This window comes from Hemitrygon akajei, chromosome 20 (genome assembly GCF_048418815.1).
Source record: "Hemitrygon akajei chromosome 20, sHemAka1.3, whole genome shotgun sequence".
In the NCBI taxonomy this organism is placed as follows: Eukaryota; Metazoa; Chordata; class Chondrichthyes; order Myliobatiformes; family Dasyatidae; genus Hemitrygon; species Hemitrygon akajei.
In genome coordinates, this window is record NC_133143.1 from 41,251,768 (window position 1) to 41,278,053 (window position 26,286).

General features: G+C 42.0%; 1 protein-coding gene across 4 annotated transcripts in view; it reads left to right on the forward strand.

The window, feature by feature from the left end:
- Window positions 1-26,286, forward strand: part of LOC140713745 (leukocyte elastase inhibitor-like) — a 56,249-nt gene that overhangs the window by 16,549 nt on the left and 13,414 nt on the right. Inside the window, exons 1-5 of one of the 4 annotated variants that reach the window (XM_073024213.1) lie at window positions 3,515-3,613; window positions 3,889-4,000; window positions 4,777-4,852; window positions 14,825-15,009; window positions 25,000-25,137. In XM_073024213.1, coding sequence (XP_072880314.1) covers window positions 4,795-4,852; window positions 14,825-15,009; window positions 25,000-25,137 — 381 coding nt within the window. In that variant the 5' untranslated portion in view covers window positions 3,515-3,613; window positions 3,889-4,000; window positions 4,777-4,794. Of the gene's footprint in view, window positions 1-3,514; window positions 3,614-3,888; window positions 4,001-4,776; window positions 4,853-6,908; window positions 7,043-14,824; window positions 15,010-24,999; window positions 25,138-26,286 lie in introns of those variants that run through there. The other 3 variants (XM_073024214.1, XM_073024211.1, XM_073024215.1) reach the window with 3 other exon arrangements.

Genomic DNA, 26,286 nt, shown 5'->3' on the forward strand with positions numbered 1-26,286 from the left:
TGACTATTCAAAAGGCATTTAGGTAAGAATTTGGATAGGGAAAGTTTAGAGAGAAATAGACCGAACAAGGCAAATGGGACTAGCTTAGTTGGGCACTGTGCCAGAATGCCCACACTTGATGTTTTAGGAATATCTTTTTCTCTTCCACTATAAGATTTCGGAATGATCCATGAAAACTCCCTCATTAGTCATCTTTGGCACTATTTATTTATTTATTTATTTATTTATTTATTTAAGGTAACTTTCATACTTTACCGTTGCCTCAAAACAACAATTTTCACAAAATATGTCAGTAATAATAAACCTGATTCTGATTCCATGCTGCATTACTCTTTGACTCATACCCAGCTTGACACATGCTCTTACGGCAATCTCTGCGCATCGACCCATGACCAATCTATGCTGTGGGAGGGAAGGGATTCATATTAAGTTCCCAGTGCCTACTTTCTTGGTGCAGCACTCTTTGACAACAGTAAGGGCAAGAAATTGAGCCAGATCCTTAGCACTGCAATGGGAAGGGTGATGGTTTGAGCCAAGAACACAGTACAACAGGATGAGGGGGGCAGCCAGAATCATAGAACAAGTCTGTCAATGGCACAACTCCCTGCATATAATTTGATAATAATCCAATTCACCACTGATTCCATTAGCATTCTCATTCCAGGGAACGTGCTATTCCTGACGACCATGTGATATAGCAGTGTACACTTCAATTACTGCACTAATTTGTAAAAATCCTTAATTAATGAATTTGAATTAAAACAACTGATTACTCCTGATATGCTTAGAAATCTTAAAATCTTATTAAAGAAACAATTTCTGGGTTTACATTCAATGGAAACGAGCCAGCTACTTGATTCAGAATATTGTTTGAGCATGTATATCCGAAGGCTATCAATCATGTGCTACCGATCTGTGTATTTTTATCTGGTCCCTGTTATTATTCTGTCATTCCCACTGTGCTTTGAAATGGCAAAAGCCTGCTCAGGTCACATCTCACAGATAAAATCTGGTGCATATTCATTCCACAGAATCTTAGTAATTGTTGGTTGAGTTCCAGTGGCATGGAGCCAAACTCAGTGGGTCTATTTCCCCATTGCAGTTACTCTGTTTTCCATTGTTTGCTCCGCCTTTAAGAACATTTTGGATCATTCTTGGACTAGGATGTTTCCTTTGACCTTACTGCCACTGACTTAGAGACAATTTTCAATTTTGGCTGCTTTAGGATTAAAACAAAACTCATCTTCAAAGGTATGGATCACCTTTAATTTGCAGACAAAAGTTTGGCAATTATCAGCCCACTGCACAGGATGACTTGAGTCTCTGTCACCTTAACATTTCACATAAGAGCCCTAGCCTGTCCCTGAACATTGTCAGCACAAAGGTTCTCAACCAACTTTCCTCTGTTCCATCCACGTGGTTTGTGGTCTGAGGAACACTTTGGCATCTAGACAGTTCCCCGTCTAACGAGCCTACCATTGATGGGGAAATCCAGCACTCAGCTGTACCACTGCTGCTTGCTTTGAATTATGATAATGGATCTTTGAAAACAGAAGTCTTTTGAAGTTGACTGTTCTAGATTAAAGGGCTGCCATACTAAGCAGTCTCCAAAACCAGGACTGTCCACCAATGCTACATTCGATCTTTGAGAGGTTCCACTGGTGATATTTGTGTCAGATGCCGTGAGCCGAGTGGAAGGACTGCCAGAACAAAATGAATGCTTTCCAGAATACAAGCCTTCATCTCGAGAAATAATCCTCAATGGGTAGGCCAGTGGATCTGGATGCCCAAGTATTGTCTCCCTCATCAGGATCTCTCTTCTGCACACTGGGAGCAGCAAATACGCATGTGAAGTGATGACAGTTTGGGATCCTGAGTGGTGATGAGGGAGGAGCATAGGGTCTTGCTTTCCTTTCTTTCATTGGTGACACAGACCGAGTAGGGGTAGAAGTAAAAGATCTAGTGAACCAAACATAGAACTAATGATACCTTCCTCCCTCATCTGGCTTCACCTTCTAGCTTGTACTCTATTCCATCTCCCCACCTTCTTATTCTGGCTTCTTCCCCTTCCTTCCCAGTCCTGATGAAGGGTCTTGGCCCAAAATGTCTGCTCTTTATTCCTCTCCATAAATGCTGCCTGACCTGCTGTGTTCCTCCAGCATTTTGTGTGCATTGCTCTGGATTTACAGCATCTGCCAAGTCTCCTGTGTTAATTATTGTTCAGTATGTTATGTGATTTTCTTCTCTTTGTCAGCTTGCATTAGCTCTACTCTGATTCTGCTCTTTCCTGCCCAGCATCTTTTTATGGCCCTTTCTAGATCATATCTGATATACCAAGCACAGAGCCCAGTTCTAGGCAATGCTATTCCTACAGAGTACTAACATCCAGCTTGGATGCATCAACAAATTTTTTAAAAAGTCACAATCTAGTCCCCTTTTCGGTGTATTATTTTCTTAGAGTAAAAAAGAAATCATGAAGTTTACTTCTTTACCATGTGAAACATATGATATGTAATGTGAGCTTCTTCGTCAAATAATTGAACAAAACTACCTGAACAAGAATTTTGTTGGACATCGTGCATCTGTGCTTTACACCCTGGTTCAAAGAATCTTCTGATATATATGCTATATACATGTATATAGTTATATGACAATAAACTTGATTTGATTTGTCTTATCAGGGACAACATCTTTGCAGTGTTCAGTCTAGAATGGGGAAATTGGTGAAGAAGGGTTCTATAATACAGTTGTGATTCTTCCTTCAACTGCACTTAGACCAGAAGATATAGGAGCAGAATGTCTTATCTTACTTGCTTCGCCACTTCATCATGGCTGATCCATTTCCCTCTCAGCAGCAATCTCTTGCCTTCTCCTCGTAACCCTTCATGCCCTGACAAATCAAGAACCTATCATCCTCTGCCTTAGACATACCCAAAGCCACCTGTGCAATGAGTTCTACAGATTCACTGCTCTCTGGCTAAAGAAGGTCCTCCTCATCTCCATTCTAAGCTTTATTCTGAAGCTGTGCCCTCTGGTCCCAGAGGTGACTCAGCTACTTGAATCCAGAGAACCTGACTTTAACTGAGTGTGCCTTGTTGAGAAACATTTAACATTATTTTTTTCCAAATAAAGTGTTCACTATCAAAAAAATTGATGGGATGCTTTGGAATGACTCTGGAGCCCAGATGAAGTATTGTAAGAAGTGGCAAAGCAAATTAATCTATTTTCTTATCTCATAGTTCAGATGAAGGGTCTCGACCTGAAATGTCAATTTCTCTCCATAGATGCTGCTCAACCCACTCAGTCCCTCCAGCAGATTGTTTATTGTGCAGTATTCCCGTATCTATAGTCTCTTTTGTCTCCATTATCCATTTACTTGAATTTATGCCCACAATCTATTTTAAACCTAAGTACAGAATTCAAATTTTGATTCCATGCAACACACCCTGAAAAAAGAAGTGCTCTTCATAGTAACAGCACATGGCCTGAGGTTATCATGACTAAAAGTTTTCAGGTGACTTTTCTATAAGAAAGAGAGCACATTGCCGCAAGCTCTCAGTCGTGTTGTACATCGCTTGACTGCGAAGATCCTTCCAGTGCTTAAGACATCAAGGTTAGTTCTTTGCCTCTTTAATTTGTACAAGTATAGCACCATATTTTGAGCACAGAGTGAATCCAGACTTTTTGGATGTAGCCATGACATAGTAGCAGGAGCATTTCATACTTCGGCAGAGGGGTGGATTTTTTTTCTACTGTTTAGTCTTTGATTTCAGCTTTATGTAAGTCTGTTCAGTTTCCAGGCTGCCTGAGTCAGGTTTCATTAATGTCTAATGCTTCCTTATGTCATCTTGACATGGAGACCCTGCAACAGATTATTTGTTGCTTCAGGTATCCAGCAAGTACACTCTCTGGTTGACAGATCCCTGTGCTGCAGCTCACTGTGTATCTTTCTCGATTACTGAGTGGCAGATTCTCTTTTTGGAGCTGCGAGTAGAGACAGGTAAGCTTGTATTTAATTATAATATTTAAGGACTGATGTAATAGTGAGAAACTTTGGAGGATGTACACTTTTTTTTGAAGGAATATAGGGCTTCTGTCTTGTGTCTGAAAGAAACAATCCTCCCATGGCAGTGGATCAAAGATGAAAACAAAGCTATGGATTATTTCCAGTATCATCTTTATCACTTGCTCAACTTTATAAAAATTAGATTATCTGGGCATTATTTCATTGTTATTTCTGGGAGATTCCTGGATACAAACTTCTTATACAACAGCAGTTGCTATGGATAAGAAGAAATAGTACCTGAAATCCAGGAGATTTGCTGCTGCAACATTTACAGTGTGAGAGCTTCCACAGTCAACATTCAGGGTGTTGCCATCGTTGTTAATCCACATTGATGCGGGACTGTGACGCTCATGACTTGATTTGCTAACTTGTTCTTACGAACGGTCATCGGACCCGAAGCATTAACAGTTTCCCGCTCCACAAAATGCTAACTGGCCTGCTGATAATTTCCAGCATTTCATGTTTTTGTTTCGAAATTCTAGCATCTGCAAATCCTTGCTTTAGTGCTGCTTGCTGACGCCAACGCTTCCTTTGATTTCTTTGTTTTTTGGCAGCAAGAGAGTCCTGACAACTTGAACACAAAGGCTCAATTCAGAAAAAAATCAATACCATGTTTGGTCATGAGGTTTTGCATTTCTCCTTTACAGCATACACTTGCAATACTTTTCGGATGCTGACCTGGACTGACAAGTTCGTTGTTCTTTCTCTAGGGTGAGCAACTTTCCATAATGCAGGCTCAATTGTTAACTCCGGAAGGAGGAACTGTAATAGAATGTTTCATGTCCGGTAAGTTTCAGCAGTGACCTTACAAACTTACTTTGATAAGTTTATTTCCTTAATCCATCTATTGCAAATGCTAGAGTAGACACATTTATTGGAGAATATCCATCAGCCTGATGCTGGTAAGAAGCAGGGAGAATGTTTCTACTCACATTGGTTATACAGTGTCACTTCAGCACCCAGCCAAGGCAGACAAGACACTCACTCATGAGCGACATTGGGGTGAACCTTTAGCATTTTGTTCTTGCTGTATGTCTCATTGAGCATGAGATACTCTTCGAAGTAGCGAGACCGAGATCTATACGAGAGCAGGAACTATTGAAAAGAACAAGTCCCTTTATGTGTGAGTTTTACTTGACCCAGTAAAGGGAAATGAGGTTTCAGTAAAGCAGCCATTATTGGGGATGCTTTTGTGTGTGTAGTACAGCGTTTGAGTGGGGAGCTGAGACATCATTGAGAAGAGGTAGTGGCCAAGGTCCTGGAAGCCATTTAGGATCGGCTATTGCGTGAGTAGGCCGGTTTAGGAGTCTAAGTTTTAAGGCTTCCTCTGAAGAGGCTTTGGCAAAGAGGCACGGGTGAGTTCCAGCTAAGAACAGTTAAGTTTTTTTTGCACGAATGTTAACTAAAAGGATATAGAAGTAAACTAATTAAATAAATAAGGGATCAGGTGACGTGTTGTAGTTGCACGTTGTGGCTCCTGGTGGCCACATCTGCAGCAAGCGTTGTTTGCTCAGGGAAGTCAGGCTGTAATCTGATGGCCTGGACTATGAGTTTCAAACACTGTGATGCATCAGGGCGGTGCCTCCTGACATTGTGTTTCGGGAGGCGTTCACTCTCATTAGATTAACTACCTCAAATTTGGCCTGCGGCTAAGAGCAAGAGGGTGTGACTGTGTAGGCGGCATGTAGGCAGCTCTGAGAAGTAGTGCCGGAGAAGCCTCAGCCCTGAAAGCTTACCTAATAGTTCAGAATTGTTGAGGGGGGGTGCAGGGGGTTAGGAAGAATGAGCAGCCGAACCGTGGCACTGCCGTTCAGAGCGTGACCTGAAGAGAAATGTAGTTGTAACTGGAGATAGTATAGTCAGGAGAATAGAACCAATTTTCTGTCACAAAGATCAAAAACCCCGAAGGGAAAGATCTAGTATTCATGGTCCATATGGGTGCTAATAACATAGGAAAACGAGGAAAGTTGGCTTGCTGAGGGAATTTGTGTGGCCAGAGACTAAATTAAAACACAGAATCAAAAAGGTACTAATAATTGTTACATGAGTCACATGCAAATTGGCACAGGATTAATAACAGAGTGCTAAATAAATAGCTCATAGATTAATGTGGAAGAAGTGGGTATGAATTCAATGCTTCAATGGTTCCACTTAATATCAGAGAATGTATACAGTGTATAACCTGAAATTCTTACTTTCCACAGACATCTACAAAGCAGAAGGAAAGCCCTGAAGAATGAATGACAGGAAAACATTAGAATCACAAAGCCCGCCCTCTCCTTTCCTCCCACTCACAAGCAGCAGCAAACACATCAACCTTCCTCCCTCCCCCTTCCCTACCTGCCTCAGCAAAATGCATTAGCACCCTCACCACCCGACATGCAAGCAAGAGCAAGGCCCCCAAAGAGACCAAATTCTAAAGTGCATCAAAAACCATTTTCACCCCAACAGTTTGACATGCCACACTCTCTCTCACTAACAAGGGAGAGAGTGGTATCACTCTTGCCCCAGTGAGAGGGAGACCAACAGCTCACTGTTTCGATGTTACAGTCTGTAGTGTCACTTATTTCGGCAGTAGTGTACCCTGCTGTCTCAATGATTTGATCTCCTGCAATGCTTCAGTTGGCAACATTGGCGTGGAATTGATTTGTCTGCAAGGCTGCACCCCAGAGCCACCTGTCTTCCTGCTCACTCCTGGAGATTTTGAAATGCTAGGCCACTCAGCAAGCATCAAGAGCGGGAACCACCGCCGTGGAGACCCACAGTTTGAGTGCAGTTGTAGATCACAGACTCTGACAGGACCCCATCAACCTTGAAAAGGAAAGAGAGGACATTAGAAGAATTTTAAACTGTTTCATGGATGGACTGAGAGAAGTCACCCACTGGCACTATCTTTAACTGGAACATTGCCACCAGTATTTGGGAAGGAAGGAGCTGTTCTAATGGAACAGGGTTCTAGCGAATCATATAACTAAGGTTGTGAATAACGTTTAAAATTAAATAGGAAGGGGGTGGATTCTATAGTTTGAGAAGTAAATATAAGTAAAAGAGAGTGCAGAGAGGTTTTTAAAGTGGAAAACCCATTGCAGTGGGGCAGTTCGACTCTTTCGACCTTGAAAGTCCAGGACCAGCGGTACAAACAAACATGACAAACTGTGGTTTTCTTTGGTTACAGTGGATGACCACAATGTCTTCTGTATCTTTTCAAGGCCTTTGCTCTCCACCGAGCATTGTAATACTGCCTTCCTGGCTGTTGGATCTCAGGGCAGAATAAGACAAAAAGCTTAGAAAGGGATAGGAATTTAAGTTCATGCAACATTGAGACAAGATTGAAAAGGAGGATGGGAAATACAGGACTGCGGGAGGCGTTACATTTCAGCGCGTGCAGTATACAAAAGGACATTGATGGGTTGTAGCATTGTTAGAAATTGGCAGGTACGATGGATATCACTGAGGCAAGGTTGAAAGAAGGTCACAACTGGAAGCTTAATAAGTAAGGATACATTGCATACCAAAAGTCCAGGCAGGTGGGCAGAGGGGACTGTGTAGCTGTGTTAGTAAAAAAATGAAAGCAAATGCTTAGGAGGAAGTGACAGAGGATCAGCAGATGTAGAATCCTTGTGGATAGAGTTAAGAAACTGCAAGGGTAAAAAGATAGTGATGGGAGTTATATACAGGCATCTGAACAAACCGGGGGAGACCTGTAAAAAGGGCAATGCTACAGCGGTCATGGGGCATTTCAATATGCAAGTAGGTTGGGTAAATCAGGCTGTTGTTAGATCTCAAGAGAAGGAAGTTGTATAATGACTACAACCTGGCTTTTTAGTACAACTTGTGGTCAAGCCCACCAGGTAAAAGGCATACCTGGTTTGGGTGTTATGTAATGAAGAAGATTTGATTAGCGAGTTTAAGGTAAAGGAACCCTTTGGAGGCCGTGATCATAATAAGATAGAATTTACCCTGCAGTTTGAGACGGAAAAGCTAAAACTGGATGTATCAGTATTAAGTAAAGATAACTGTAGAGGAGTGAGAGAGGAGTGTCCAAAGTTGATTAGAAAGGGAGACTCGTGGGGATGATGGTAAAGCAGCAATAGTTGGAGTGTCTGGGAGTAATTTTAAAGATATGGATTAGATCATCCCAAAGACATCGCATTCTAAAGGGAGGATGACAAAAGAGGTCATAAGACAGCATAAAAGCAAAGAGAAGGCATACTACATAGCAAAAAAAGAGGATCAAGAAGCTTTAAAAACCAACAGAAGGAACAACTGAAATAAAAAGCAACTAAAAAAGAAAAGATGAAATATGAAGGTTGGCGAACCAATAATGTAAAAGAGGATAGTAATTTTTTTCAGATATATAAAGAGAGGCAAGTGGATTTTCAACCCCTGAAAAATTATGCTGGTGAGGTATTAATGAGGAACAAAAAGATGGATGAACTGATTAAATACTTTATATCATTTTTCACTCTGAAGAAATCAGCAGTATGCCAGAAATGCAAGTGTGTCAGGGACAGAAGAGAATGTAGTCATTATTATTAAGGAGAAGGTGCTTAGGAAGTTGAAAGATCTGACAGTAGATAAGATATGCGGACAAGATGGACTACACCCCGTGGTTCTGAAAAAGATAGCAGAGGAGATTGTGGACGCATTACCAGTGGTCTTTCAAGAATCACTAGATTCTGGAATGGTTCTGGTTGGCAAAATGTTAGAGTCCATTATTAAGGCTGGGGTTTCAGGGCACACGATAAAGTAGGCAGAAGTAAGCATTCTTTCTTTAGGGAGAAATCTCGCCTGAAAAATCTGCTCGACTTCTATGAGGTAGGATTAACAAAGGAGAATCAGTAGACTTTGCTTGCTTAAATATCCAGAAAGCCTTTAACAAGATGCTGCACAGGAAGCTGTTGTGGTGTCGGATCTGCTACTTTGATGTTATTATTAATGATCTAGATGATGGAATTGATTGCCTGGTGGTCAAGTTTGTGAGGGAGACAAACATAGGTGGAGGGGCAGGCAGTGTTAATGAAGCAGGGAGTCTGCAGAAGGACTTGAACAGATTAGGAGAATGTACAAAGAAATGGCAGTTGAAATATAGGGAAGTGTATGATCAGGCACTTTGGTAGAAGGAATAAAGCCTTAGACTATTTTCTAAATGGAGAGCAAAGAATGCAGGGTTCACTAAAATTTAACTTGCAAGTTGAGTCGGTAGTAAGGAAAGCAAATGCATTCATAGCATCCATTTTGAGAGGACTGAAATATAAAAGTAAAGATGTAATGCTGAGACTTTGTACGGCATTAATCAGACCTCATTGGAATATTATGAGCAATTTTAGTCCACTAATCTAAGAAAGAATGTGTTGGCTTAGAAGATAGCCCAGATGAGGTTTATGAGGATGATCCAGAAAATGAAAGGGTTTATGTACAAGGAACATTTGATGGCTTTTGGCCTGTACTCACTGGAGTTTTGAAGAATTAAAAGAGATCGCTTTGAACCATACCAAATATTGAAGGGCCTAGATGGAGTACGTAGAGAGGATGTTTCCATTAGTGGGAAAGTCTAGGACTAGAGGGCATAGTCTCAGAATGGAAGATTGAGCCATTATGTTAGAAGAGAGATAAGGAGAAATTTCTTTAGCCGGGGGAAGTGAACCTCTGGAGTTCATTGCCTCAGACGACTGTAGAGTCCAAGTCATTGGATATGTTTAAAGTGGAGATTGAAAGGTTCTTGATTAGTAAGGTTTATGGGGTTCATGGGGAGAAGGCAAGAAAATAGGGTTGAGAGAGAAAATAAATCAGCCATGACAAAATGGTGGATTAGCCTCAAAGAGCTGAATGGCCTAATTCTGCTCCTATACCTTCTGGTCTTATGCTTCTCAAATTTACTAGCTTTCTCCATTACCATCATCACAGTGCCCCCACCAGTTTCTGCTTCTCTGCTGTTGACTGAGTTGGAGCAAGAAGGCTGCGGGTGAATGGCTAAGGCTTTCCAGAGCAAAGGCAGTTTTACTACTCGGGGTAAAAGAGAGGCAGGACCGTGCAGGCACGTGACGTCAGCCAGTAGAAAGGTAAAAGTTTAAAAAGAAGACCACCATATCCAGCGGGCAGCAGAGTGGTAGGGCTTTGGCTCAACGGGCTTAGGTGGTAACGAGGCGAGGTAGGTCTGCCTGTGTTAATTGCGGAAAGGAAGTAGTATGTGTGTGAGGCTGGTTTCCTGCGCTTGGTGTCAGACGTAGGAGGTCCTGGAGTCTCCCAGCCTCCCGGACGGCCATATCTGCACCAGGTGTGTTGAGCTGCAGCTCCTAAGGAACTGCATTAGGGAACTGGAGATGCAGTTCAATGACCTTCGTCTGGTCAGGAAGAGGGAGGAGGTGATAGAGAGGAGTTATAGGCAAGTGGTCATGGGAGGCAGCCAAGTGGGTAACAGTCAGGAGAGGGAAGGGGAAGAGTCAGGTACTAGAGAGTACCCCTGTGGCTGTACCCCTTGACAATAAGTACTCCTGTTTGAATACTGTTGGGGGGGCCAGCCTACCTGGGGGAAGCAACAGTGGTCGTGCCTCTGGCACAGAGTCCAGCCCTGTGGCTCAGAAGGGTAGGGAAAGGAAGAGGAAGGCAGTAGTGATAGGGGACTCTATAGTTAGGGTGACAGACAGGCAATTCTGTGGACGCAGGAAAGAAACTCGGATGGTAGTTTGCTTCCCAGGTGCCAGGGTCCAGGATGTTTCAGATCGCATCCAAGATATCCTGCAGTGGGAGGGAGAACAGCCAGAGATACATATTGGTACCAATGACATAGGTAGGAAGTCCTGAGAAAAGACTATGGGGAGTTAGGAAGGAAGCAGGACCGCAAAGGTAGGATTACTCAGGATTACTGCCTGTGCCACGTGACAGTGAGTATAGGAATGGAATGAGGTGGAGGATAAATGCGTGGCTGAGGGATTGGAGCAGGGGGCAGGAATTCAGATTTCTGAATCACTGGGACCTCTTTTGGGGCAGGTGTGACCTATACAATAAGGACAGATTGCACTTGAATCCCAAGGGGACCAATATTCTGGCAGGGAGTTGCTAAGGCTACTGGGGAGAGTTTAAACTAGAATTGTTGGGAGGTGGGAACCGAACTGAAGAGACTGGGGAAGAGGCGGTTGCCTCACAAATAGAGAAAGCTTGGAGACATTGTGCAAGGGAGGATAGGCAGGTGATAGAGAAGGGACACACTCAGACTGACGGTTTGAGATTTGTCTATTTTAACACAAGGAGTATTGTGAACAAAGCAGATGAGCTTTGAGCATGAATCAGTACTTGGAGCTATGATGTGGTGGCCATTACAGAGACTTGGATGGCTCAGGTACAGGAATGGTTACTTCAAGTGTCAGGTTTTAGATGTTCCAGAAAGGAGAGGGAGGGAGGCAAAAGAGGTGGGGGCACGGCACTGTTGATCAGAGATAGTGTCACGGCTGCTGAAAATGTGGACGTCATGGAGGGATTGTCTACGGAGTCTCTGTGGGTGGAGGTTAGGAACAGGAAGGGGTCAATAACTTTACTGGGTGTTTTTTATAGTCCACCCAATAGTAACAGGGATATCGAGGAGCAGATAGGGAAACAGAGTTGTCGTGATGGGAGATTTTAATTTCCCAAGTATCGATTGGCATCTCCGTAGAGCAAGGGGTTTAGATGGGGTGGAGTCTGTTAGGTATGTTCAGGAAGGTTTCTTGACACAGTATGTAGATAAGCCTACAAGAGGAGAGACTGTACTTGATTTGGTATTGGGAAATGAACCTGGTCAGGTGGCAGATCTCACAGGGGGAGAGCATTTTGGAGATAGTAATCATAATTCTATCTCCTTTACAATAGCATTGGACAGAGATAGGAACAGACAAGTTAGAAAAGCGTTTAATTGGAGTAAGGGGAATTATGAGGCTATCAGGCAGGAAATTGGAAACTGAAATTGGGAACTGATGCTCTCGGGGAAAGTTACGGAAGAAATGTGGCAAATGTTCAGGGGATATTTGTGTGAAGTTCTGCATAGGTACGGTTCAATGAGACAGGGAGGTTATGGTAGGGTACAAGAGCTGTGGTGTACAAAGGCTGTAATAAATCTAGTCAAGAAGAAAAGAAAAGCTTACAAAAGGTTCAGAGAGTGAGGTAATGTTAGGGATCTAGAAGATTATACGGCTAACAGGAAGGAGCTTGAGAAGGAAATTAGGAGAGCCAGAAGGGGCCATGAGAAGGCCTTGGTGGGCAGGATTAAGGAAAACCCTAAGGCATTCTACAGGTATGTGAAGAGCAAGAGGATAAGACATGAAAGAATAGGACCTATCAAGTGTAACAGTGCGAAAGTGTGTATGGAACCGGAGGAGATAGCCGAGGTACTTAATGAATACTTTGCTTCAGTATTCACTATGGAAAAGGATCTTGGTGATTGTAGTGCAGACTTCCAGCAGACTGAAAAGCTTGAGCATGTAGATATTAAGAAAGAGGATGTGCTGGAGCTTTTGGAAAACATCAAGTTGGATAAGTCACTGGGACGGGATGAGATGTACCCCAGGCTACTGTGGGAGGTGAGGGAGGAGATTGCTGAACCTCTGGCGATGATCTTTGAATCATCAATGGGGACAGGAGAGGTTCTGGATGATTGGAAGGTTGTGGATGTTGTTCCCTTATTCAAGAAAGGGAGTAGAGATAGCTCAGAAAATTATAAACGAGTGAGTCTTACTTCAGTGGTTGGTAAATTGATGGAGAAGATCCTGAGAGGCAGGATTTATGAACATTTGTAAAGGTATAATATGATTGGAAATAGTCATCATGGCTTTGTCAAGGGCAGGTCATGCCTTACGAGCCTGATTGAATTTTTTGAGGAAGTGACTAAACACATTGATGAAAGAAGAGCAGTAGATGTAGTGTATGTGGATTTCAGCAAGGAATTTGATAAGTTACCCCATGAAGGGCTTATTGAGAAAGTAAGGAGGGATGGGATCCAAGGGGACATTGCTTTGTGGATCCAGAACTGGCTTGCCCACAGAAGGCAAAGAGTGGTTGTAGATGGGTCATATTCTGCATGGAGGTCGGTGACCAGTGGTGTGCCTCAGGGATCTGTTCTGGGACCCCTACTCTTTGTGATATTTGTAAATGACCTGGATGAGGAAGTGGAGGGATAGGTTAGTAAGTTTGCTGATGACACAAAGGTTGAAGGTGTTGTGGATGGTGTGGAGGGCTGTCAGAAGTTACAGTGGGACATTAATAGGATGCAAAACTGGGCTGAGAAGTGGCAGATGGAGTTCAACCGAGATAAGTGTGAAGTGGTTCATTTTAGTAGCTCAAATATGATGGCAGAATACAGTATTAATGGTAAGACTCTTGGCAGTGTGGAGGATCAGAGGGATCGTGGGGTCCAAGTCCATAGGAGACTCAAAGCAGCTGCGCAGCTTAAGACTCTGTGGTTAAGAAGACGTATGGTGTATTGGCCTTCATAAATCGTGGAAATGAATTTAGGAACCGGGAGCTAATGTTGCAGCTATATAGGACCCTGGTCAGACCCCACTTAGAGTACTGTGCTCAGTTCTGTCACCTCACTACAGGAAGGATGTGGAAGCCATAGAAACGGTGCAGAGGAGATTAACAAGGATGTTGCCTGGATTGGGGAGCATGCCTTATGAAAACAGGTTGAGTGAACTCAGCCTTTTCTCCTTGGAGTGACAAAGGATGAGAGGTGACCTGATATAAGATGATGAGAGGTATTGATTGTGTGGGTAGTCAGAGGCTTTTTCCCAGGGCTGAAATGGTTGCCACAAGAGGACACAGGTTTAAGGTGCTGGGGAGTAGGTACAGAGGTGATGTCAGAGGTAAGTTTTTTACTCAGAGAGTGGTGAGTGCGTGGATTGGGCTGCCAGCAACGGTGGTGGAAGTGGATATGATAGGGCCTTTTAAGAGACTTTTGGATAGATACATGGAGCTTAAAAAATTAGAGGGTATGGGGAAGTCTAGTAATTTCTAAAGTAGGATCATGTTCGGCACAGCTTTGTGGGCCGAAGGGCTTGTATTGTGTTGTAGGTTTTCTATGTTTTCTATGACTGACAAAATGGTCAGGAGCATGCCCAGAAACTAGTCTCCCTGGACAACGCATGTGGCTACTTGGCTTCATGTTGGCCAGATCCGAGTTAGCTGTGTAGTGGAGCCATCAAGTGCAGTGAAATGCAAAGCTTATTGGGAGTTGGTGTTCAGAGTAGAGCACTAAATGGACTTACCTGGTCTGGTAAGCTACTCGGGAGAAGGAGGAACTGAGGAACTGCTGTTAATGGTGACATGGTGGCTTACATGTTAGTGTAATGCCATTACAGCACCAGCAACCCAGATTAGATTCCACTGCTGTCTTACTTGATCACGTGGGTGTGTTTGGGTGGTGCATGTTCATTGGGCGAGAAGAGCCTGTTACCATGCTGTGTCACTAAATAAGTGAAGTGCGTATTAGGGACAAACATTGCCATGCATTTATTCCATTTCGGGCCAGTACTGGATCTTTGTAAGTTGGGTTGCTCTGAATATATAAGGATATGGATAGATGATCACCCTCTCTAATTCCATCAATCCTGAAATATAGTCTTTTGCCAAAATGCCTGAAAAATAGTTACTCAGTAACATTTTTTCCCCTTGCTTTAGTCAAAAGCCAGCTCCTAATCCATTACATATCAAGAAAGTAGCTTCTTGAAATGGTCTTGGTTGAGGAGACATCAAACAAAGTTCGTGCCTAATGAAACTGTCCTGTTTTAGTTCCAGAACCAATGGAATTAGATCCTCTGGTTTCTGCAAATATCCAGTTTGCACTTGATCTGTTCAAGCACTTGGATGAAACTGACAAAGTTGGCAACATCTTTATGTCTCCGTTTAGTATATCATCTGCACTGGCCATGGTGCATCTTGGTGCAAAAGAAAATACAGCAACTCAAATGGCTAAGGTAGGTGTAGCCTCGTGTTTGCATCAGAAGATGCAGCATGCCTTGTTTCTGACCAAGTGCAGCATGTTGGATTATTTCAGGGTTTGGGTAGGGAGAAGCCGTGTGGCTTGGTCAAGTTGACTAAATCTAGAAAAAAATATTTTGGTGGACAACCACAAGACTTGATAAAATATTCACTGCTGTAGAGATAAAGGCACTCAGTCCAAAACATAAACTTTTTATTCCCCTCCATACATGCCTGACTTGCTGAATTCTGCTAACAATTGTGTGTGTTGCTCAAATTTTCAAGCATCTGCAGAATCTCTTGTATTTAATATAAGCAGCATTTGTCTCAATGGCTGCAAATAATATTCCTGTTTACCATGTGTATTCAGTGGGTGGTGGACTTGATGCGTAAATTTATAATAAATCCGTAAATGGATACTATTTCAGTGAAAGAAGAAAATACAGACAATGCTGGAAACATTCAGTCGGCCAAGCTGCACCAGGCTTTGAAAAGAGAAATTTCTAAGGTTCGCTGCCCTCTGTTGGTCTTACCACAGAAAACAAAAATGTTGGACACCATTAAAATCCTCTTCTTTGTACCTAAGATACCACTGAAATAAACATAAAATTTCCCTCTAATGTTCCTAAAGCATCAACATAAATAAGGAAACACATTAAAGTGTTTAAATACCTGAAAGTAAATCATACTAGCTAATAGTTTACTTCCATTGAACCTCATAAGCAACAGCTGGCAGGATATCAATTGACAGGTGTGTCCTAGAAGTTCAACACTTTGCCATATGACTTTTTTACCAATTAAGAACTCACCAATCTCTGCCTTAACCACACTCTCTTGGCTTCCAAATCTGTGCAATCATTTCCTCTAGCCGAAGAAATTCCTCTTCATCTCAGATTTACAGGGATGTCCCTTTATTTAGTGATTGTGCCCTGTTGTAGCATGGATGAAATCACGGGAGAGCGAGTTACTGGTAGGTACAAAGCAGCTTCTTCATTCAAGACAACAAGGTACAGCAAGCATCATACGGCGACCCTTTGGAGGAAAAGGTCTGCTAGCTCAATGTGGGCTTGATATTTCTTTGCTAAACACAAAGGACAATTCATATTTACAAGTATAGACAATGCTTTCTTTTGAAGCTTTCACACCTTTTGATTAAATCCGTTCCCCCGGTGCCAGCAGAATTCAGGCTGCTATTGTTCCAAACAGAATCCACAACACATTCATTTGGTATTTTACATGAAGGACAATCCACATTTACAAAGTATAGATAAGACTGTCTTTGAAACTGCTGTTAACTTCACACTTTCCTCCGCAGCGCCTGGTCTAGTATTCTGGTATTCACAGCTTTTAGGAATAGCATTGTTACAAATGAACTGGGTTCACAGCTTTTAGGAAATACTTTGTTATGAACTCAATCCACAGTACTTTGTCAAAGAACAGAAGACTGATGGCTGAAGCCATTTGTTGAGTGTGAATGACCTAAACCCAAACATTCACTCTAACATACCCTCAGATCCTACTCTATCCAAATAATGGAAGCATTCTCTCCATGTCGACTGTATCCCAGCCTCTCATGCAGTAAGTTTCGATGAGATCCCACTTCATCCTTAGCCCAGAGACATCAAGCACTCCTCATCTGTTAAGCCTTAAATTACTGGGATCACTCTTGTGAACCTCCTCTGGACCCTCTCTAGGGCCAGCACATCCTGTCTTAGATCCATGACCCAAAATTGCTCAGAATATTCCAAATGCAGCCTGACCAATGTCTGAAAGGGCCTTGGCAATACATCATTTCAGCAAGCTGGAAAGCAAAAAGAAACACCTCTGCCAAAGAGATAAAACTCAGCCTTTGAGGACATAATGGGTGCAGTTGATAGAGGGGAACAGGTGGATGTCGTATACTTGATTTCTAGAAGGTGTTCGATAAGGTGCCGCACAAGAGACTTATAAATAAGATACAGATGCATGGAGTTGGAGGAAGCATATTGGCATGTATAGTGGATTGGTTAACTAATAGAAGGCAGAGAGTTGGTATAAATGGGTGTTTCTCCGGTTGGCAGTCGGTGGTGAATGGGGTACCGCAGGGGTCTGTGCTGGTCCCGCAGCTGTTTACCATTTATGTTGATGATTTGGAAGAGGGGACTGAGTGTAGCGTAGCAAAATTTGCAGATGACACTAAACTGAATGGAAAAGCAAATTGTACAAAGGTTGTGGAGAGTCTGCAGAGGGATATAGATAGGTTAAGTGAGTGGGCCAAGGTCTGGCAGATGAAATACAACGTTGGTAAATGCGAGATCATCCACTTTGGAAGGAATAATAGGAGAGCAGATGATTATTTAAATGATGAAAGACTGCAGCATGCTGTTGTGCAAAGGAACTTGTGAGTGCTTGTTCATGAATTGCAAAAAGTTGGCTTGCAGGTACAACAGGTTATTAAGAAGGGAAACAGAATGTTGGCCTTCATTGCTAGAGGGATTGAATTCAAGTGCAGGGAGGTCATGCTACAACTATACAGGGTACTGGTGAGGCCCCACTGGAGTACTGTGTGCAGTTCTGGTCTCCATACTTGAGGAAGGATATACTGGCTTTGGAGGCAGTGCAGAGGAGGTTCACCAGGTTGATTCCAGAGATGAAGGAGTTAACTTATGAGGAGAGATTGTGTCGCCTGGGACTATACTCTCTGGAATTCAGAAGAATGAGAGGGGATCTTATAGAAACATACAAAATTTTGAAAGGGATAGATAAGATAGAAGTAGGAAAGTGGTTTTCATTGGTAGGTGAGACTAGAACTAGGGGACGTTGCCTCAAGATTCAGGGGAGAAGATTTAGGATGGAGATGAGGATAAACTGTTTTTCCCAGAGAGTGGTGTATCTGTGGAATTCTCTGTCCAGGGAAGTAGTTGAGGCTTCTTCACTAAATATATTTAAGATACAGTTAGATAGATTTTTACATAGTAGGTGAATTAAGGGTTATGGGGAAAAGGCAGGTAGATGGAGCTGAGTTTACGGACAGATCAGCCATGATCTTATTGAATGGCGGGGCAGGCTCGATGGGCCGGATGGCCTACTCCTGCTCCTATTTCTTATGTTCCCCTTCTATTAGAATGGCTACATTCATCTTACTCCTTTCTAGCTTAGTGCAAATCATCGCTTCTGTATTGGTTCCACCTTCCCTGGAAGAGAGCCCAAATGATCCAAAAATCTTATGCCCTCCCTCCTTCACCAACTCCTTAGCCAAGAGTTAACCTGTATAATCTTCGATTTTCTGGCCTCACTTGCACATGGCACTGGTAGCAATCCTGAGATCCCACCCTAGAGGTCCTGCCCTTTAACTTAGCACCTAACTTCCTGAACTCCCTTTGCAGAATTACGTCACTCTTCCTACCAGTGTCATTGATATTTACACGGACCACAACCTTTGGCTGTTCACCCTCCCACTTAAGAATACTGAAGACTTGATACGAAATGTCCTGGACCCTGGCAACCTTCCATCTGGGAATCTCATTTTTGTCCACAGGACCTCCTTTGTGTCCCCTTAACTAACAAATCCTTTCAGCACAGCTCACATCCTCTCTCCCCCCCCCCCCCCCCCCCCCACCTTTCACTTCTGAGTCACAGAGTCAGACTCAGTGCCAGGGACATGATGGCTGTGACTTTCCTCTGTTAGGTCATCCTCTCCAACAGCATCCAAAGTTGTGTACCTTTTGTTGGGGGGGATGGCCACAGGGTTACTCTGCACTGGCTGTTTAACCCCTTTCCCTCTTTGTTTAGTCCTGGGTCATGATATCAAGCCAGCTGTTCATCATTTAAGGTACATTGAACAAAACATTCAAATGCTGCAGGAGTTTCAATGTGTTGCAGAAGATGAAAATTGGTTTCATTCTGACTATCAGTGTAAGGCGTGGATAGGGAGATTATAGATTCAGAGTTAGTCAGGGCATGAAGGGATATGGGGAGGAGGCAGGAGATAGGGTGCTGAAAGGGAAGTGGATCAGTCATGATAAAATGATACAGCAGACTCGATGGGCAAAATGGCCTAATTCTGGTCCTATATCTTATGGTCTTAAAATTCTATGAGTGAGAGATGGAGAACCAAATATTTAAATATTCCTTAAAGAATAGCTAAAGACAAATTATTTGGCTTCTTAGAGTTATCATTTCTATTTATTCATTTATAACATGTTTCTACTACTTGTAAGGACATTATTTGTTTCCTTCAGCAAACCTGTCACTACTATCACTGAGTTTTGGTCTAGCAACTGCTGAAGCTTTGAAGTCCAGGAACAGGTTGAGGGTGTGTGTGACTAAATTGCAGATAAAAGGCATTTGCAATTTATTTTGCAAGTGTTGGTGTCTGTTTTTTGTAAAAGTACTGTCCCTTGGGAAACTTCACTGAACTGTTCCCACAAACTATGGACTCAATAACTCTTTATCTCATTTCTTTGATATTTATTGCTTACTTATTTATTAATATTATCTTTCTTTGTATTTGTACAGTTTGCTGTTTTTTTTGTACATTGGTTGTTTGTCCCTCCTGTTGGGTTCAGTCTTTCATTGATTCTATTATGTTTCTTTGATTTACTAAGTAGGAAAATGAATCTCAGGTTTGTATATGGTGAAATATATGTACTTTGATAATAAATTTACTTTGAACTTTGAAAGTAGAGTAGGCATGTCCTGTTTGTAATTAACTCAAAGAGTGATGCTGTTCTATTTCACACATGTGATGATATAATCAATGACTCCAAAACAGGTTTCTGATGTACCAACCTGAAGTTGAAGATCCAGTCACATTTAAACCAGAAGTATGTGAAGTACCGATTTAAAAATTACACTTAAAGTACACCAGTTGGAATCTTGATTTCACTGCCCTGATTTGGTACTGGAATGTTGCTTTTCATAGATGGATCGGAATATGTGCACTAGATGCTCCAATCAATGGCTCCGATTATTGCAGTGGAGCTGTATGAGCATGGCATGAGACAGTTTCCTAAAATGGAGACCCATCAACCAAACACTGTTGTTCAGCCTTCCACTGCAAAGAAAAGAGCTCTCTTAAAAAAACTACCCAATTTCATCTACTTTGCCACGTCTAGGTCTGTACGGTTGTAGTTAACAGTTGTTCATTTACACTACTCAAATATATTGATGGCGATGTCTCTGCCCTGTCAGACTGCACTCACCCTCCGAGAGAAAAATATATTATTCCTCCTCTCTAATCCTTCTACCAATTTCTTTGTTTCCTTTCTTTTGAGCACCTTGCTAAAAAGAATAAATTGATCCTCTTTACTGTGTCTAGCTTTGATCTTCCTCAGCCTCCACCATTCCAAAGTAAACAGCCCAGCTCTTCCATTCTTTCTTCACTGCTGCAAGTGTCCCATCATGGTAACATTTCGTCAGGTCTACTCCACATGCCCGCCAGTGCAATCACTATATCATTGTAATATAGTGAACAGAAATTCACACCCCAGCTAATCTGTTCTAACTTTTCTAGCATAATCATCTTGCCTTTGTCGGCTCTACCTTAGAAAATAAAGTTTGCTTTTTCAGTCATCGCATTGACCTGTCTTACTGCCTTTATTCAAACATTCCTCCACAACAATCAATACTACACAAATTACTACAGTATGTGTTTATTCATTCGTTATGTGCCATGTCGTATGATGTAGACGATCATGACTTTTCCATGACCACGATTGTTCTTAGCAAATTTTTCTGCAGCAGTGGTTTGCCATTGCCGCCTTTTGGGCAATGCCTCACAAGACGGGTGACCCTAGCCATTATCAGTACTCCTTGGAGGTTGTCTGCCTAGCGTTAGTGGTGGCATAACCAGGGCTTGTGATATGCACCAACTGCTCATATGACCATCCACCACCCGCTCCCATGACTTTGTGTGACCCTGATCGGGGTAGCTAAGCAGGTGCTACACCTTGCCCAAGGGTAATCTACAGAGGAAAAGAGTGCCTTCGACCTGCTTTGGTAGAGATGTATCTCCACCCCACCACCCTATTGGAGAGGTGCCTCAGTTAACTTTAATTTTTGTTCCAATTTGGGAAAACTCTTCTTCACTGGAATACTGTAATTCCAGTAGTGTATATATTAATTGATCATAGAGTCCTAGAACATGGAATCAGGCCACTTGGTCCAAACCAAATCAAATCACTATTTGGTGTGACCACCCTTTGCCCTTAAAACCTGATCAATTCTCATAGGTACTCTGTTGTGCAGTTTTATCAGAAAAATCAGCTGGTAGGTTGTTGTCAGCACCTTGGAGAATCTGCCTCAGTTCCTCTGCAGACTTTGTTTGCCTCGCTTGCTTCTTTCTCTCCAGGTATTTCCAGGTAGCCTCAATGATGTTGAGATCAGGGTCTGTGGAGACCATACCTTCTAAAATCATATATTAAAAAAATCTAAGATGCCTCAGACTTTTGCGCAGTATTGTACACCAATCATGTCCTCTATTAACATCCTTACTCTAGGGAAAATAGGCCTATCCTCTCCAGTCTCCCCTCATAACGGAAACAGGAATAACATCCTGGTAAATCTCCTTCAGCATGATCAGATCTTACATTGGTGACACCAGAGCTACATGCAATACTCCAGATGATGTTTGACTAGCATTTTACCAAGATGGAGTACCTCTCTTGTATCCTGTGCCTGAACTAATGAAGGCCAGTATCCCATTTACCTCGTAATTATAGTATATTACTTTCCTGTGCTCCCACCTTCAAGGTTCCTTGGTGCTTCCCAAAACCCCACCATTCATGGTTTGTATCGTATCTTCATTAGTACTACTGAAATGTATTACCTCACATTTATCTGGATTCATCCCCATCTGCCATTTCTCTGCACATTTCAAAATAACATCAATTTTACCACATCATTGATATCATCCTCTGTCTCCACACTACCAACAGCTCTCCTTGTGTTTGTGGTATTTTGAGCTTGCTGGTACTGCCCCCGACTTCCACATCCAAATCACTGAAGCATATTAAAAACGGCAATGGGCCTTGGACTGATCCCTATGAAACACCACCGGTCGCAGGCATGCCATCACAAAATGCTGGAGGAACTCTGGAGGTCAGGCAGTCTCTGTGGAAAAGAATAAACAGATAATGTTTGGGGCTGAGACCCTTCTTCAGGACTTAGAGGGAAGGGGGAGATGCTTGACTTAAAAGATGGGGGGGGGGTGCGAGGGGAAAGAGGATAGCTGGAAGGTAATAGATGAAGCCAGATTGGTGGGAAAAGTCAAAAGCTGGAGAGGAAAAAATCTATCACCCTGTGTCTCTTACAGCTAAGCCAACATAGGGTTCAAAATGGCCTGCAACACTACTCAAGCACAGCAGTATAAAATTGGATCAGTATCAGAATCAGAATCAGGTTTACTGTCACCAGCATGTGACATGAAATTTGTTAACTTAGCAGCAGTAGTTCAGTTCAGTAGCAGTAGCAGTTCTATACATAATTTAGAAGAAAAAAAACAAAATAAAATAATAATAAATAAGTGAACCACTTACAGTATACATATATTGCTTAGATTAAAAATCGTGGAAAAAACCAAAGTACTATATATTTAAAAAGTGAGGTAGTGTCCAAGTGTTCAATGTCCATTTAGAAATTGAATGGCAGAGGGGAAGAAGCTGTTCCTGAATCACTGAGTGTGTGCCTTCAGGCTTCTGTACCTCCTACCTGATGGTAACAGTGAGAAAAGGGCATGCCCTGGGTGCTGGAGGTCCTTAATAATGGAAGCTGCCTTTCTGAGACACCACTCCTTAAAGATGTCCTGGGTACTTTGTAGGCTAGTGTCCAAAGATGGAGCCGACCAAATTTACAACCCACTGAAGTTTCTTTCAGTCCTGTTCAGTAGCCCCACCCCCATACAGTGATGTAGTCTGTTAGAACGCTCTCCACGGTACGACTATAGAAGTTTTTGAGTGTATTTGTTGACATACCAAATCTCTTCAAACTCCTAATGAAGTATAGCCGCTGCTTTGCTTTCTTTATAACTGCATCAATATGCTGAGACCAGGTTAGATCCTCAGAGATCTTGACACTCAGGAACTTGAAACTGCTTACTCTCTCCATTTCTGATCCCTCTGTGAGAATTGGTATGTGCTCCTTCGTCTTACCCTTCCTGAAGTCCACAATCAGTTCTTTCGTCTTACTGACATTGAGTGCTAGGTTAATGCTGTGACACCACTCCACTAGTTGGCATATCTCACTCCTGTACACCCTCTCGTCACCACCTGAGAGTCTACCAACAATGGTTGTATTGCCAGCAAATTTGTAGATGGTATTTGAGCTATGCCTAGCCACACAGTCATGGGTATATAGAGAGTAGAGCAGTGGGCTAAGCACACACCCAAGGTGCCCCAGTGTTGTCAGTGAGGAGGAGATGTTTTCACCAATCCGCACAGATAGTGGTCTTCCTAATAGGGAGTCGAGGATTCAATTGCAGAGGGAGGTACAGAGGCCCAAATTCTGCAACTTCTCAATCAATATTGTAGAATGATGGTATTAAATGTTGAGCTATATTCGATGAACAGCATCCTGACATAGGTGTTTGTGTTGTCCAGGTGGTCTAAAGCCGTGTGGAGAGCCATTGAGATTGCATCTGCCATTGACCTATTGAGGCGATAGGCAAATTGCAATGGGTCCAGGTTCTTGCTGAGGCAGGAGTTCAGTCTAGTCATGACCAACCTCTCAAAGCAATTCGTCACTTAGATGTGAGTGCTACTGAGTGATAGTCATTAAGGCAGCTCACTATTCTTCTTAGGCACTGGTATAATAATTATTTTTTTGAAGTAAGTGAAAACTTCTGCCTGTAGCAGTAAGAGTTTGGAAATGTCCTTCAATACTCTCGCCAGTTGGTTGGCACAGGTTTTCAGAGCCTTACCAGGTACTCCATCGGGACCCTCCGCCTTGTGAGGGTTCACTCTCTTTAAAGACAGCCTAACATCAGTCTCTGAGTCAGAGATCACAGGGTCATCAGGTGCAGCAGGGATTTTCATTGCTGTAGTTGTATTCTCCCTTTTAGAGCGGGCATAGAAAGCGTTGAGTTCATCTGGTAGTGAAGCATTGCTGCCGTTCATGCTATTGGGTTTCACTTTGTAAGAAGTAATATCTTGCAAATCCTGCCATCCGATGTCACCTCCAACCTCGTCAAAGTTGTTCTCTTCGCCCTCGAAATAGCCCTTCACAAATCATACCTGGTTTTCTGGTACAGGCCTGGGTTGCCAGACTTGAATGCCACAGATCTAGCCTTCAGCAGACAATGTACCTCCTGGGTCATCCACACCTTTTAGTTTGGGAATGTACAATAAGTCTTTGCAGACACACCCTCATCCACACAGGTTTTGACTGATCATATTCTCATAAAAATAAGGAAAAGTGAAATAATGAGAATTTGATGGTTGGCTGAAAAATCACTTGTTGATAATAATCAACTCTGTACTGTTCTCCTTGTGTGTGAAGTAGGAAGTACACAATTCAGCAGTAAGCCAATCTCCACTCAATTGAAAACGGGGGTCAGGAGATAGCGTCCAAGCTGCAGGTGCATTATTTGGGCAGCACTCACATCTACAATTGAATGAGAAAGAACTAGACAATTACCAAGCATATTTAATACAGCAAATTTATGATGATTAAGTCACACATTCATAAGAAATTAAGAATATATGAAGTCAGACTTACATGTAAAATATCCAAAAATTATACTCAACATGTGCAAATGAAGTTTTAAAATATGCAAGAAGATTAACATCATTAAGTATTGCTTAAATTACCAGGGCTGGTCAAACACTATACTGATAATCAGCAATGAACTTTTACATAATATTAACACAAGTCATTGCTCAGATAGTGTTCTCTTTCATGTCAGTTCATATTTACAGTTCTCAAAAATCATTGGTATGGTTTCCTTCATTTATAACTGGATTACAAAATGCACATTGATTCCATTAATGAATGTTTATCTTGTCTTTTAGGCGCTTGGTTTTGATGAAGTCAAAGATGTCCACTCTGAATTTCAGAAGCTGCAAGTTGAGCTCATCAACCCTAAAGCAAATTATGCCTTGAAGACAGCCAATCGCCTCTATGGGGAGAAGACCTACAACTTCCTTACAGTTATGTTCAAAAACATTGGTGTTAATAAGAACTTACCTTTTCAATCTTTGGAAGTGATTTTGGTACATGGTTATATGTTAAGAAAAGTGTTTGATACTATTTGAAGCATATATACTAATTGTTGAAATTCACCAATCACATGTACGAACATCTTCCTTGCAATAAGATTTTGTAGGTTTGGTCCTTATTTATAAATGAGTATATTGACAGACACCTACACATCCAAATGGACATCATTTAGACTATCAGGTTCATTCCAGCTCCCAACATAACAATCCGATCAGTCCCATTTCACTCTCCTAGTTTCCTGTACACTTCACCTTAGTCTCTTGCATTAGGCCCATCATTTCCCTTAGTTCTAACCCCCCCCCCCCCCCACCTCCCATTTACCTACACCTGTGGGTAACTCACAGTTGTCAATTAACTTGCCAGCACATTTTTGGCATCCTGAAAGAAACCAGAATTCCTAAGAGAAACCCATCATGGACTATTTTTGAATTTTCTGAAAATAAACCAGATGGGATGCTAAATATTAGAATTTTAATGAAGTTAGCAAATAATCCAGAATTTTTACTCTATACCATATACAGCATTTATAAATCTCATATATAGTAAACATCACTACTTGCCTACGGTTATTTGGTCAACAGACCAATAGAACAGGGAGAGATAGAACAGGGTCTATAGAGTAAGATTCCATTTGGAAGCCTGGGTGAAAGTAGAAGCACAAGAACAGCAAGATTTAAGAAGAAACCATATTTACTCTTCTTCCAACTAGGATTTCTATGACAAGGAGCTAGATACTACAAGAACACTGCCTGCATAGCCCCATGACAAACCTAAATAAGGTCCATTTATTTAGAAAGTTTCCACATCTAGTTTTTTTTTCATCTAGCCACTCCAAAAAAAAAGATTTGTTGTCACACTTACAGTTAAGAATTTTGAAGTTGACCATTTCAGAGATGGAAATTTTTCATAAAGCCAGTGAGATGAAAGCAATGCACCTGTTGATTTGATACATCTAATTAAAAGGCAGAAGAAATTGACTAATTAAAGACAAATTCATACATTTAAGCAAAGTATTTCAATCTGCAATTCAGCATCTGGTGATTATTTATACACTGATGGTTTACTTTAATTGATATTTT